General features: G+C 40.3%; 1 protein-coding gene across 2 annotated transcripts in view; it reads right to left on the reverse strand.

Annotated features, from left to right (window-relative positions):
* The window catches only part of LOC140492012 (follistatin-related protein 5-like), a 563483-nt gene that overhangs the window by 57277 nt on the left and 490225 nt on the right, over positions 1-15981 (reverse strand). For both annotated transcript variants that reach the window (XM_072590618.1, XM_072590617.1), the window contains exons 7-9: positions 9647-9813; positions 8169-8289; positions 117-278 (exon numbers count right to left, since the gene is read on the reverse strand). In XM_072590618.1, the coding sequence (XP_072446719.1) occupies positions 117-278; positions 8169-8289; positions 9647-9813 (450 nt within the window). The remainder of the gene's footprint in view (positions 1-116; positions 279-8168; positions 8290-9646; positions 9814-15981) is intronic.

The raw sequence follows: 15981 nt of genomic DNA on the forward strand, positions 1-15981 counted from the left end.
ATTACTATAGGTTTGTCATATGGCCATATGTCATTCTAATGTGACATAGTGCAGTTTAAAAAGAAATATTATTACTATACTTGAAAACAAAGGATGCTAATGAGATTAGATACTACCTAATAGCAGCAGTTGGTTAGGTAATGTTGAAGTAATATCTAGACCATTCTTCAGCCAGGTAATTTTGGGAAATGGAATTCCATCAGCATGACATTTTAAACTGGTAGTCACACCAGGTTCTTGTGCCTGGCTTTCAGGATATACTCTGATAACTGGAGGAACTACAAATACAAAAAAAAAGAAAATTTTTCATTGAATATCAGAGATAAGAATAGCAATAACAATAATTCTCCTCATCCTATAACGATAATACCTGTCCAACATTTCTCACAGAAGAACGTGTGTGAGAGACATTATAGGTAGTGACTACAACATCATTTAAATTAGAAGCAATTTGGAAACTTTCACTTTGTTTCACATGGTCACAAAGCAAATTATTGCAGGTGATAGAAATTTAAAATAGGAAACGCAAATTTTTAAATTACTCAATTCAGGGAGTTCCGAGGTGGAATACAGCTGAATAGTACTGTATTGTACCTATAGGCTGTAGAATAGATGGGTGGACATATGAATTAGAAAATGTACCTGCACTGGACTACCCACCCACAATATGGATGAGTGCCCACCCTGTGGTCCAGTTCAGATATTTAATTGGCTAACTAATGCCTAATTAAGTAACTCATCCCTCTGTCACTGCAATGTAATGAGTGGCAATAGAGGGTGCACTCAATGTGTATCACAACAAGTCTAAACCACAGACATCTGGTCAGTGCAATGAGAGGCCAAGGGGTCCTCCTCTCTATCACTCCCTGCCCCCATTTTGCTCCCCCACCAACTCCATGCCAGTTTGCAGTCTCCACTGTTTTGCCTTCCCTAAATCCATCCTTCTTTGCTGGGGCCTGCCATTGACGAGTTGTTGAACTTTCCTGGGTTTGGATGAGTCACCTCAGCCTCTTGAAATACCAGCAATGTCCACTAGGGTATGTGTGAGACAGGGCTGCTGGTCTCAGATTGGCTGGAGGCAAAGGGAACACCTGCTTCTTATTAATTAAAGAGTCATCAGCTGAAAAATTAAAGTGGGACAACTGGATGTGAGCTCATCCCTGAATTTTGTTCTCGGGTGTGGGAAGCTTACTTTCCGCTTATAATTTATCCCATGGCCTTATGTTTTGTGTTTAATGACTCTCTGTCAGTTCTGTCAATACGAAGCAGTGGACTATGAGACTGGTACCTCCATTTGGTGTGGAGTGTAGGGATTGTAACATGGTCGGCCAGGTGGGTCTCATAGAACATGAGTTCCTTGATTGGGGCTGTTAATCTGGTCCAGTCAGGGATCCCTGGCTGCTGAATAAAAACAATAGTGTCAGACATCCTAACACTCAGAGTTGGCTCTGAAGGAGCTGGATCAGAGGCAGGGGTCTCCACATGTAAATAAAGGGTGACTTGGAGATGGGCTATCGGCATCTATGGAGTTATATCAGGGTTTTTTTCTTAGCCCCCCTCTTCATATTTCACTCAGCAGCAGCTTAAGGCCCACACATCAGGCTTGGTTTTGGGTTCAGGCCTCTTCCATGATGATTAAATCAGATGACATGAGTTGAGGTCCTCCTTAGGTATTTATTGCCAAGCTAAAGGCCTCAAGTGGGGCACATGCAGGATGCCTACGCAATACCTCCCATGACACTTGTAAAATCATGGCAGGGGCAAATGACACGTTATGTTAATTTATGGGTTTATCTCAGTATTTAGACACCTGCAAGGGCATGTAGAAAGTGGATCAAAACTCTTAATTACTTTCCACAAATGTCATCTGATTTTCTGAGCATTTCTAATACTTCTTGCTCTTGCTTGACATACGATACAGGGAGTTTCACAGAATAAGAAGTTGGGGATAACTATTCAAAGGAATCTAAACTCAACTCTTCCTTATCTATGCTGCAAGTTTTAGAACATAGAACAATACAGTGAAGAACAGGTCTTTTGGCCCTCGATGTTGCGCTGACCTGTGAACTATTCTCCGCTCTTCCCCAACAACATCCCCAAATCATCCGTGTGCTTATCTAAGGATTGTTTAAATCTCCCTAATGTGGCTGAGTTGACTACATTAGCAGGTAGGGCATTCCATGCCCTTATCACTCTCTGCGTAAAGAACCTGCCTCTGACATCGGTCTTAAATCTATCACCCCTCAATTTATAGTTATGCCCTCTCGTACACACTGACATCATCATCCTAGGAAAAAGTCTTTCACTGTCTACCCTATCTTATCCTCCAATCATCTTGTATGTCTCTATCAAATCCCCCCTTAGCCTTCTTCTTTCCAATGAGAACAGACCCAAGTGTCTCAGCCTTTCCTCATAAGACCTTCCCTCCAGACCAGGCAACATCCTGGTAAATCTCCTCTGCACCTTTTCCAATGCTTCCACATCCTTCCTGTAATGGGGCGGCCAGAACTGTACACAATATTCCAAGTGTGGCTGCACCAGCGTTTTGTATAGTTGCAGCATGATATTGCGACTCCAGAACTCAATCCCTCTACCAATGAAACCTAACACACCATATGACTTCTTAACAGCACTATCCACCTGGGTGGGAACTTTCAGGGATCTATGCACATGGACTCCAAGATCCCTCTGCACATCCACACTACCAAGAATCTATCCATTGACCCAGTACTCTGCCTTCCTGTTATTCTTCCCAAAGTGCATCACCTCACATTTAGCTGCATTGAACTCAATTTGCCACATCTCAGCTCAATTCTGCAGTTTACCCAAGTCCCCCTGCAACCAGTAACATTCTTCCAAACTGTCCACTACTCCGCCGACTTTAGTGTTGTCTGCAAATTTACTAATCCATCCATCTATGCCTATGTCTAAGTCATTTATAAAAATGGCAAACAGCAGTGGTCCCAAAACAGATCCTTGTGGCACACTACTAGTAACTGGACTCCAGACTGAATATTTTCCATCAACCACCACTCGCTGCCTTCTTTCAGAAAGCCAGTTTCTAATCCAAACAGCTAAATCATCCTCAATTCCATGCCTCTGCATTTTCTCCATCGGCCTACCATGTGAAATCTTATCAAAGGCTTTATTGACCTTAAAGACCAGGGTCATATCAGGTAAGCGTCTCTTTTTTACCTTGTGACTAGGGGACTAGCAGGGATGGCAGTGCAGGGAGAGCAATGTTCCACCTGCATGATGTTTGAGGTCAGGGACGCCATTAGTGTCCCATCCAAGTACATCTGCAGGAAATGCACCCAACTCTCGCTCCTCCAAGACCGTGTTAGGGAACTGGAGCGGGATCTGGATGAACTTCGGATCATTTGGGAGGCAGAGGCTGTGATAGATAGGAGTTACAGGAAAGTAGTTACTCCTAGGCAAGAAAAAACCTGGGGGGTGACTGTTCGAAAGGGGAAAAACAGTCAGTCAGTGGAGGCATCCCCTGTGGTCGTTCCCCTGAAAAACATGTATATCGCTTTGGATACCATTGAGGGGGATGACTTACCAGGGACAAGCAGTGGGGCCCAGGTCTCTGGTGCAGAGCCTGTCCCTGTTGCACAGAAGGGAAGGAGGGAAAGGAGGAGAGCGTAAGTCATTGGGGACTCGATAGAGGCTCAGATAGAAGGTTTGTTGGGAACGAACGAGACTCGCGGTTGGTGTGTTGCCTCCCAGGTGCCAGGGTCCGTGATGTCTCGGATTGTATCTTTGGGGTCCTGAAGGGAGACGGTGACCAGCCTCAAGTTGTTGTCCATGTAGCTACCAACAACATAGATAGAAAGAGGGGGATAGGGATGTAAGGCAGGATTTCAGGGAGCTAGGGTGGAAGCTGAGAGCTAGAACAAACAGAGTTGTTATCTCTGGTTTGTTACCCATGCCACGTGAAAGCGAGGCAAGGAATAGGGAGAGATATCAGCTGAACACGTGGCTGCAAGGATGGTGCAGGAGGAAGGGTTTCAGGTTTTTGGATAATTGGGGCTCACTCTGGGGAAGGTGGGACTTGTACAAACAGGACGGTCTTCACTTGAACCAGAGGGACACTAATATCCTGGGTGGGAAATTTGCTGGTGCTATTTAGGTGGGTTTAAACTAGCTCAGAGGTAAAAACAATGACTGCAGATGCTGGAAACCAGATTCTGGATTAGTGGTGCTGGAAGAGCACAGCAGTTCAGGCAGCATCCAAGTAGCTTCGAGATCGACGTTTTGGGCAAAAGCCCTTCATCAGGAATAAAGGTTATTCCTTTATTCCTGATGAAGGGCTTTCCTGATGAAGCTTTATTCCTGATGAAGGGCTTTTGCCCGAAATGTCAAGTTCTTAAACCAGCTCAGCAAGGGGATGGGAACCAGAGGTGTAGTTGCAGTGCACAGGAGGATAAGAGTGGGAAGGACGGGGACAGGTTTTCAGGATCACAGGAAAGTGCTGGCAGACAGCAAACTGGTTTGAAGTGTGTCTACTTCAATGCCAGAAGTATCCGAAATAAGGTAGGTGAGCTTGCAGCATGGATAGGTACCTGGGACTTCGATGTTGTGGCCATTTCGGAAAGATGGATAGAGCAGGGTGAGGAATAGATGTTGCAGGTTCCAGGGTTTAGATCTTTCATTAAAAGCAGGCAAGGCGGTAAAAGAGATGGAGGCATGGCGTTGTTAATCAAAGATGGTATAACGGCGGCTGAGAGAATTTTTGATGAGAACTCGTCTACTGACGTAGTGTGGGCTGAGGTTAGAAACAGGAGAGGAGAGGTCACACTGCTTGGAGTTTTTTATAGGCCTCCGCAGAGTTCCAGGGAGGTGGAAGAATAGATTAGCAAAGTTATTCTGAGTAGGAGTGAAAGGAACAAGGTGGTCATTATGGGGGACTTTAACTTCCCCAACATTGACTGGAAATGTAATAGCTCTAGTACGTCAGATGGATCAGTTTTTATCCAATGTGTACAGGAGGGTTTCCTGACACAGTATGTCGAAGGGCCGACAAGAGGGGAGGCCACACTGGATCTGGTGCTTGGTAATGAACCAGGCCAGGTGTTTGATTTAGTTGTAAGTGAGCACTTTGGAGACAGTGACCATAATTCAGTTACATTTAGTTTAGCGATGGGAAGGGATAGGTACATGCCACAGGTCAAGAGTTATCGATGGGGCAAGGGCAATTATAATGCAATTAGGCAAGAATTAGGATGCATAGAATGGGGTGGCAAAATGCAGGGGATATAGACAATCGAAATGTGGAGCTGGTTTAAGGAACAGATATTGTGTGTCCTTGATAGGTATGTCCCTGTCAGACAGGGAGGAAGTGATAAGGTAAGGGAACCGTGGTTTACTACAGAAATTACATCTCTTGTTAAGAAGAAGAAGGAGGCTTATGTGTTAATGAGGCAAGATGGTTCAGATGAGGTGATGGAGAGATACAGATCAGCTCGGAAGGATTTAAAGAGAGAGTTAAGAAGAGCAAAGAGTGGACACGAGCAGTCTTTAGGAAATTGAACAAAGGAGAACCCTAAAGCTTTCTATAGGTATGTGAGGAATAAAAGGATGATTAAGGTAGGAATAGGCCCAGTCAAAGACAGAAGTGGGAAGTTGAGTGTGGACCCTGTAGAGATCAGAGAGGTGCTAAATGAACAGTTCTCAGGAAAAGGAGAATATTGCAGAGGAGAAGAATGAGGTACGAGATATTAGACTAGAAAGGATCGAGGTTAGTTACGCACAGGTGTTATCAATTCTAGAAGGAGTGAAAGTAGACAAGTCCCCTGGGCCGGATGGGATTTATCCAAGGATTCTCTGGGAAGCTAGGGAGGAGATAGCACAGCCTTTGGCTTTGATATTTGAGTCGTCATTGTCTCAGGTTTAGTATCTGAGGACTGGAGGATTGCAAATGGTGTGCCCTTGTTCAAGAAGGGCAGCAGAGATGACCCAGGTAATTATAGACCAGTGAGCCTTACTTCTGTTGTAGGAAAGGTTTTGGAAAGGAATATAAGAGACAAGATTTATAATCATCTGACAAGCAACAATTTGATTTTAGACAGTCAATATGGTTTCGTCAAGGGCAGGTCATGTCTCACAAACCTCATTGAGTTTTTTGAGAAGGTGACCAAGCACGTAGATGAGGGTAGGGCCTTTGATAAGGTTTGAATAAACAAAGTTTATTCACTTGGTTTCCATATTTCTGTAACAGTCAATAAAGCATAAAGAATGTTATGACCAAAGCTGGAGCAGTGCCCTGTCACTCTAGTCCCAATACTCCATGAGGCACAACATAAAATAAATATATTTTTCCCAGTTACCAAGGTGACCAATTAAATGCCTTAAACAATATCATATTTTAGATAATAAGATCAATCAATCATGACCTTCAGGAGGATGATCACAATGGGATCAGGTGGCCTGGAAATAAAAGGACATCAGCTATCACAATGAAAACTTCTGGGCTTCCCACGCAGCATGTGCTGCCCTGAAATTCACTAAAATGCCAGTGGACATGGAAGGAGGCCCTTCGCTGGTTATTAAATTGCTGAACAATAAGCTCAAAGGAGGCAGCATAAAAGTCCCCTGCTGGGTTTCACATGCCCTCTCCAACTTCAAACCTGCTTTCAGAAAAGAACAGCATCTAGCCCGAAATATATCACCAAGCCACGAAAGACAATATTAGTTCTGACAGTTTTGTGGAATGTCTTAAAGGAGGAAGTTGTAACAGAAGGGTGTAGGGAGATTTTCCAGTCACTGTGGCCTAGGGACCTAAAGGCTCAACCACAAATGGTTTGGAGTCCTTAGATTAAAGAAAACATGTGACAGGTCTTGATGCAAAGTCACAGATTTAAAATTCTGTCTCTCTCCCCACAGATGCTGCTTGACTTTCTGACTTGCTGAATGTTTCCAGCATATCTGCTTTTATTTCAAATTTCATACATCTGCAGTATTTTGCTTTTATATTAGACCATAGTGGTAATTTTCATGTTATAATATCTTATGTAGCAATATAAGAAGAATGCCCGGGAACAGATCTCTCAAAAGAAAACTGGTGCCAGTTTAATTGAGATTGGGTTTTGAGAAAAGTCCAATGCTGTACCATTAAAGTCATCAGGCATTCTTCTGACACTCCTATGCAAAGTTATTGTGTACAGATTTAAGCCACAAACTGACAGTATTCTGTTGTGATTTTGATGGTGAAACAAATGTGAAATCTTTAGTTATCATTGTCAAGTATTGCTGGCTTAAATCTGAAAGATAAGAAGGGTGTTGGCTTCATTACTTATCTCAGGTCATTCATGCCTGTTAACTCGAAATGAATAAATGGGATGGATTTTGCTGGAGCTGGCCACCTTGCACTGTGCCCTGTTAGGTTTTTTTATTTTCTGAAACTTCAACTGAAAACATGTTTATGCTGAAAGTGTAAGTCAATAAAACAGTAAAAAAGGTGCAATAAAGGGATCTCAGAGGAAGGTGCATTAATCAAATCAGGTACAGAAAGAAAAATAAAGAAATGGAAAGAATAATTGTTTACAGATAGCTTGAAAAGATACAACGCCACTAGTGAGAAAGAAAGTTAAAAAAAAATACAATTTGACATTTTTAAGATATCAAACAACAACTTATCACCACATAATGAGGCATCCAGTTTTGTTTGATTAAATATTTTGTCAGAGAGCTTGATTGCCACTGAATTAACAGTTCACACGTTGTTAAAACAGTTATCAATCTATGGTGAGCTTAATTACTGCGGCAAGTTAGTGGAAAATAATTAAAATAATGGGTAAAAGAAATACAATGTTTGTTTTGCAAAGCAAAGGAGTGGTATATCAAGCTGTAAGCTCTAGCATTCTCCAAATCATGGTCTATCTCTTAATCCTCTGAATTAGCAAACCAATGTTCACATTAATAATGTTGTGCATTATTAACATGTTTTCTTTCAGCAATATCTAGATATATCTAATCAATTCTCTTGCTAATAACAACACATTTGTTCAAGGCAAGGCAATGGGAAGCATAAATACCCGAAGTGTCAAGTTGCTATAGCAGCTAATCCAGCATTTATAAAGTTTAATTTGTGATTGAAAAACAATCAGATGACATATTATGTGGCATTTGAAGACTCTCTATAACTGTCAGGTATGACATTTACTAACCATTCACCTGCAGGATGTGGGTCTGGAGAAGCGCATCATAGCCAAACGCATGACAGGTATAATTCCCCATGTGGATTGTTGTAACTTTAGTAATGTAAAGAGAGCCATCATCCCCAAAATCCTGCAAAAGCAACAGAAAAATATGTAGTATTATAATGAAGAGCAGACAGTCCAAGTGAGAAGTAAGCACAAAAATGCAACAAAAACCAAAAGAACTGTGGATTCTGTAAATTGAGGCAAAAACAGAAGTTGCTGGAAAAGCTCAGCAGTTCTGAGGATGCTGCCAGACCTTCTGGACTTTTCCAGTAACTTCTGTTTTTGTGACAAATTTGCTGTTCAGAAAGATAGATCATTGCTGATCAATAGAAATAAAATTCCATAAAGTCTTGAAACTTTAAGAATTGTTTCTCTGGTTGCATTAATATAAAGGAAATATAGTTGATTAAGAGAATAAGAAGACTCTTACAAATATCTTGGCCAGATTGTTCTTTTTAAAAAAGTAAAGCAAGAAAGGGACTTGGAGAAAAAGAGAGAATAACGTATGCAGAAGAGGGAAGAATACAATTTGGCCGATCTGAGGTTCAGGAGCCAAATACTCTTGCAATTTGAAGCTTATTCAAGCAATACAGTGCAAAATGTGTACAATCTGTCACCACAAATCATAGCTCTGAATGAAAATGGACAATTACTCATTTGTAGATGATGCCTGGCTTAAAACCCAATGCATTACAGCTTTCCCTGTTTTTACTGGGTATTCAGGTTGAGGCAATTTAAATTGCATGGTTTCATGATCATTTTAAATACTAGGGTAGTTTGGAAGGAATAATTCTACCATTCTTGATGGTAATCCACTATGCAAACCAAGGAGTTTAGAACTGTTTCAAAAATAGTAGTCAAGCACTGTGCCACAGTACCTGCTTACGGAAATGAGCATAGAACAACTGGCACTTAATTACATGCCTCTGATCATACTACTGAACATGTAGGAACATAAAATAAATGAGATAAAATCCTAAATTCCTTGCATAGCTACAGGGCAAATAACTTAATATTCTTCAAAGTCCTGTGGTTATTTTAAAATAATTGCTTGCTTTGATGCACAGTGACAGAAGAGAACATATTAAAGAAAACATTGTGCCAATTAAGAGAAGAATGATTGCTCTAGAGAATGGAATAATAGACAAAAAATGCAACTTTGTCAGGGATGTATACAGGTAGTAGAGAATTTGGCCATCAGATTTACAGTTCACTTGAGCATCTTATCTTTTGTGGATACCATGAAACAGATAATGTTATGTCACTCGGCCATTATATATCACTCTTGAATTAAGTCTATTGGAAGTTAAACTGTGGAGAGGTATGTAAAAGATGGCTAACTTTATACTATCTGTTTTACATTATCACCAAAGCTTAAATGAACATATTAGGCAAAAATGGCAGAAGAATTATACCACATGTTAGTTCAACAGACCACGTACATTGATATCTTCTAGATCCAAGAAATTTAAAATGATTCCATTGTGTTTCCAGATGATTGGTGGTCTTAAGATGCCCTGAATAGCACATGATAATACAGCACTCAGTCCCACTGTTACTGTGGTTACACTGATCTTCTTATCTTCAGGGAGAGTCAGCTGAATAACCTCTGGAAATAAATAACATTGAAAGCTCAATAAATCAAACATTTTTAATGACCTCAAATGATCTTTCTTTGAACAGCCATCAAAAGATCTACATTTAAAACAAACTTATATGGTAGAAACTTCCAGCCTGGATGCAGAAAGCGAATTTAATTTACAGGTTGGCAGCAGACCAGACCTCTACCACCTTCTTGCCTTCTTCTGAATTTAGTTCTGGGTGGGAGAACCCAACCTTTCTGTCTTGTTGCCAATTGAGGTCATTTAATCACGACTTAAGGCCTTTGTTCTGCCAGGATTGCAATTATGTCAGCACTGGTTGGGTTGAGAAAGAATTGGCCTACCCAACTGGTTTACCAGTGTGTAGGCAGGCTGTAAATTTAGGAAAGAGTGTGTTTCGATCTGCCCTAATTTGTGAATGATCAAGGGGCTGGACGTGGGGCAGAGGACTGACCACTGAAAACTACCGACCTGCCCTTGCTACTGAGGGCCCTCCTCTATCTCCCCATGATGCAGCTCCAGGCAACACTAAACGTTTCTGTGGACAACACTTCACCCTAAGGAGTCAGGTGGTGTTGTCTCGACAGCAGCTGCAGCCTTCATGGTTGTGCTGAGTTCTGGAGCTACCAGACTCTGATTGATCAGCAGCTCATGGCAGATAAGCCTAATTCTGGCAGAAAGCCTGTGACAGCCAATCAGCCACCAGGTTGCCAGAAGATCTAGTAGACATTCACACCTTGTTAGGCGTTTGTCTCCTGGAAACTGCCCTGCTTCTGGACTAAGAGTGTAAAATATTGGCACATAGGAACTTCTTAAGCATTTGATAAACCAGGCCAAAATTAATTTTCCAGGAGTTGAGAAATATTATTTTGAGAAGCACCTGCTTAAACAGACAAATAAATATTAAGGAAAGACTTCTGCTTGGTCCTTATTGCACTTCTTGAAAAACTAATGGATGGTAGAAACTCAGTGAGTATCAGTGTACTTACTTCTTCACTGGAAAGCATTACCAGGAAACAGCTTGGTTCATTCACAAGATAGTGCTGCTCTCATAGAAGCAATCCATGCTGTGATTAATTCCTTCGGAAGAATTAGTAATGATGAATAGAACTGAAGCTTATAGAGATGTGTGTAACCTGAGAAGATTATGTGTGTCTCAAGTAATGACTGGGGCTGTTGATAATGTGAATCACCACTTGTGGGTCAGTTTTGAAAAGTAAGATGCCCAAATTTTCTGTATTTAAGCTTAATTAGCCATAGGATTATATGAGTATATGAAACTTTACCCAATGAATTTAATTAGCTGAACTACAGCCTTGCATATGTTCATGGAATTGGTTGATCTGAAGACTCAAATGGCTTTTACTAATTTAGTTTTTAAAAATTGTTTTTTAGCTTTAGGCCAACATTTTTTTTCAACACATGTACCCTTAGCCTCTTTTATAAGAATTTCTGCAGATGGAACATTTTTGTTCTGTTACTGGTGCTTTTGCATTTTCTTGATTACTACTGTGATTACATTTGTAAAATGCATCCCTGTTTTCCTTTAATCACCAGTAGGACTTTCTTCTTATATAATTATATTAACTAAATGAAATGATTGAAGATGTCAGCAATGGTTACATCAATAGTCATTTTGATCAATAGTAGCACTATAAGTGAGATAGTACTCTCTGAAAGAGTGAACAAATTATAAAATACTGTCTATGATGTTGTTTGCACAGTCTCCCTCAGTCACTTTTCTCAGTTTAATCCAAATGCATGTTGTGTCGATCAATAAAAATACTCTGGCACAACACATGCAGTATGTCTAACATAACACATCGAATGGATTTCTATATTGACAGGACAATTCTGTGTAGAAAACATAATAAAGTTGGCAAGAGGACAACACTCTGACTGGTCAACTTGCAAAATTATTTTCAGTAAGATTATTGGGCAAGGGTTTAATCTTAGTGAGATGCATTGCATCATAATATGCTCAAAGAATACTACGGTGCCATCATACTCTAATGCCCTTAGATAACATCACACCCTAATACCTTTCGATAACACCAGAATGCCATCATACCATCATACTCAGACCTTTCTCCTTAGTCACCAGGAGTTTGAGGTATTTTCTGATAATAGTATTAGAGGGTAAAAGCTCATATAAAGTAGAACCAGCAGGACCATAGTGAAGTACGTTGAGAAGATACTGTAGTTCATTTACTGTGGATTTCAAAAACAGACAGCTCAGCTGGGAAGGAGTCAATCAATGTGTATCTGAGGATTGTGGAAAGAGTCTCATGAAACCCAGCAAAACATAGGATGATGCCATTGTATGGGTTGCTGAAGAAAAAGAAAAGCATGGGAAGATTTAGGGGTTGTTGTTGTTATGATCCCAGCTGATGGTACTACTGGAGCCAGGACTCTGCATTAAACCTGGCTTGATGGATTTAAAAATTTTTACTTAATACAGTGGTCACTCACTGAAACATAGTCAAATGAGGCTGCATAATTTCTTTAATAATGGAACATAAGTTTCATACACAGAAGATGAAAATGAAACAAGAGCTATCTAGACAGTTTTGAAAAATCTTAAAACACACAGCAAAAAAGTTTTTGAACCTATTTCCCAATACCATCAATTTTTGAGAACATTCAAGTCCTGAGAAATTAACCGTCTAAATCAAATGTTTAAGATTCACTTAACTGATTTTCCAGTGATGAAACTAATGCTAGCAGGGCAACACAACTTCAATTTATTGTGAGGAGGTACAGCAAATAAAACTTGGAGAGGGGAAGGAAAACAACTAAAATTTATACAGCTAGCAAGGCAATTTGATAACAGTAAGAATGAAGAGATAAGGCATAAGGAAACAGCCAGGAAGACTTGGGCACAGGAATATCTGGACATAGATTTGTTGAAGTAATCTGAAGAAGATAGACAAGCTGAAGGTGCTAAATGATGACAAAAGATAGAAAAAAAGCCCAAGAGAAGTTCATCATGGAAGCAATCATTCCAGAGAGCACCTGAGAGTGAGTAAGCCTCAAAGTAGCCATGAGAACATTCTGGGCTTTAGATTTGATTAGATTACTTACAATGTGGAAACAGGCCCTTCGGCCCAACAAGTCCACACCAACCCACAGACGCGCAACCCACCCATTCCCCTACATTTACCCCTTTACCTAACACTACGGGCAATTTAGCATGGCCAATTCACCTGACCTGCACATCTTTGGACTGTGGGAGGAAACCGGAGCACCCGGAGGAAACTCCACACAGTCAGTCGCCTGAGTCGGGAATTGAACCCGGGTCTCTGACGCTGTGAGGCAGCAGTGCTAACCACTGTGCCACCGTGCCGCCTATGTCTAGAAACAGTCATGGTAGGATACAGAAAAACACAATGTGGAGCTTGCTGCCATGTTACTCCTTTAAAATTCCTGCTGTCTTAAATGCACCAATGTCCAAACCAATAAAATTAGAAACTGTTGGAAAACTCTGGTAGTATCTCTAAGAGAGAAAGACACAGTCCATTTTGAGTCCAATGACTGTTCTCCACAACTGAAGAGAGGGTTTTTTGCTGTTGTAAAGTGGGGGGGTGGGTGGGGGGGTTAGTAAGTGGAACAGAAGGGAAGGTCAGTGAAAGGCTATGAGAGAGTTGATGTCTAAACAATCATTGGATAAAAGCGAAAGGAAATGGTAATAGTGGAAGTGAAGGCAGAGCATAGATTCAACGTAAGTTCTATAGGCAAGATAACATGATTTCTCCATCTTGCACAGCAGCACATTTTGTGGGTTTTCTGCTCCAAAATTTTCAATCTGAGTCTGTGAGACTGACAATAGTGAGGTTAGCTATCTTTTTCTTTGTGTTCAGCTGTGAAAATTTGCAGCTTACTTTCATCAGATTTAACATGGGCTTCTGCCCCCTTATCAACCAAGATGCATGGACAAACCTCATAAGAGGTCTCATGATCCTCTCCAGAGCTTTGTAATTGAAGTAGGCAATGTCCCAACCTTTTTAAATAGTTACCATTTTGACCTTGCCATCTCACCTGGCTTCTCAATGTGCATCATATTGATCACAGATTGAACTGGCAATGCTCTCTTCCCTGTCCTCTCTTCATTCACACCTTCATTCCCTTTGGAAGTCCCATTTCCTTGCATGTTTGCTTTTATTTTTAACCAAGATTAGAAAATGGGCAGTGAATTAAAGATAGTTTTTCCAAGAAAGCACATGAATTAAGTTAAATGACTCAATTAGCTGACTGGGGAGTTAGTTAGGGGAACAACTGGTCAGAACCATTGTTTGGCTGCATTCAGAAGAATAAATTAAATCACCTCATCAAAAGGGAAGTTTTAGTTTGTCAAAGATTCCTGGCTTTGAGAGTTTAGTTTGTAGAAGTACTCAGGCGATGGGAATTGGTGGAAATCTTGAGGTTATCAGAGCTAAAGAGAAAGCAAGAGTCATCAGAGTTAGAAAGAAGCTTCTCGGCCATCAGAACTTGAAAAAAAAAGTTATTTCAGCAATCTAAGGAGAATGGCTATAAAGAGTCAATTGAATAAGTTAGGCATAATATTTCATTGGGACTATAAAATATATTGCTGGGAAGGGGGTTGAATTTTTATTCTTAGCTGTTTATGCTAAGATATTTCTAAGTTGTTTTAAATATATAGCTTTTTTTCCTTTTTCATTTGTGTAATAAACTTATGCTCTTTTGTTTGTACATAAATGGCAGCCTTGTATGAAGATATTTAGTCTATTTCCCATTATAACTTCATCTGCACAAATAAAACTTATGATCTATGATGCTAGATTTAAATTTGGGATCTGCCTTGTCCAGTATTATCATTGGGTGAGATCAGAACAATTGATTTGATACTTTTTTACTTTTTTGATTCTATGAAGAGAATCGGATGGGAGAGTTTACTCATTTGAGATTTTGAAATGTTTTTCTATCGAATTTGTACAATTGTGGGTAGTGTTTAAGGTACACCTCATTATCAACACTTTTAAAATCTTACGCCCTTTGCAACACTGTTAAGGGCCAATTTTTAACTTCTGTAATCCCAGCCAGTACTTACAAGCACATTGCAAGAAACCACAGGCACATATCAACCATCCATTTATGGTCAGAGGGGCAGGATCATGAGCTGCGGGCTGTCTACAAATGACATACTTTTCTCAAAGCATAGGTGTATGTCACTGGCCTCGTAATTTAATGTGCTCTGCCTTAAATAAGGTGATAAGTCATAAATGATGTTCCTCCCCAAATAATGTGGTAAGTATTTTCAACTTGACCCCTTACCGAGCAGCCTGGAGGAGCAAACTGCTGTGGAACTCACTAAATTTATGTGCATTGAAATGAACAATACAAGTGGCTTGCTCTGCCAGGCCACCATCCAGATGGTGATGCTTACTCTTAATGTCCTCTCTGTCATATCACATGATATTTTGTCTTTCAAAATATGGGGGACTTGAATGAATGTGCCATGTCAGATGTTCTAGCTGGAAAAGATCAGTATGATGTGACTGAATTTACTGAGAATCTACATCTTTCTTGGTCTTGTACAACAGCTTACATTTATCTTACACCTTTCAGTTCATCCCAAGATACACAGGAGAAGACTTATCAGGTAATGATAAAGTGATACTGGGGCAGTTGTCCAAAAGCAAGGGAGAAGAGCTATACTTTAAGGAACAACTAAAAGCAGAGAGGTATCAAGACTGAGAGATTCAGGGAGCCACTTCCAGAGCTGAAGGCATAGACAGTTGTAAACACAGTCATAATCTGGGACAGGCAATGAACAGAAGCTTGAGAATTTTAAAGTAGAGCTGTCTTTCTGGGTGGGATCCAATATTGGAGAGCATTGCAATGCTACAGGAATGCTAAATACACGGAGTTACACACTTTTCATTGATTAATCCTAACTTAATTTACTTTGAAAAATTGATCAATAGATGAGCAAACTAACCATTTTCTGCCAGAAAACAAATCAGGACATATAGTAAAAAAAACACTAAATTACTTTGTGTCAGTAAGAATAAACAATTTACAACTAAATATTTTTGTAACTGCAAGCTTCAAATTATACCTGACATTTGTACTTCAGTGCATCTTCTGCTGCTAATATCCGTGATGTTTGCATGCATGCAACTCTTTCCTCCGAAACAACTATTTGCAAATTGGAG

The sequence above is a fragment of the Chiloscyllium punctatum genome, chromosome 20 (assembly GCF_047496795.1).
Source record: "Chiloscyllium punctatum isolate Juve2018m chromosome 20, sChiPun1.3, whole genome shotgun sequence".
Lineage (NCBI taxonomy): Eukaryota > Metazoa > Chordata > Chondrichthyes > Orectolobiformes > Hemiscylliidae > Chiloscyllium > Chiloscyllium punctatum.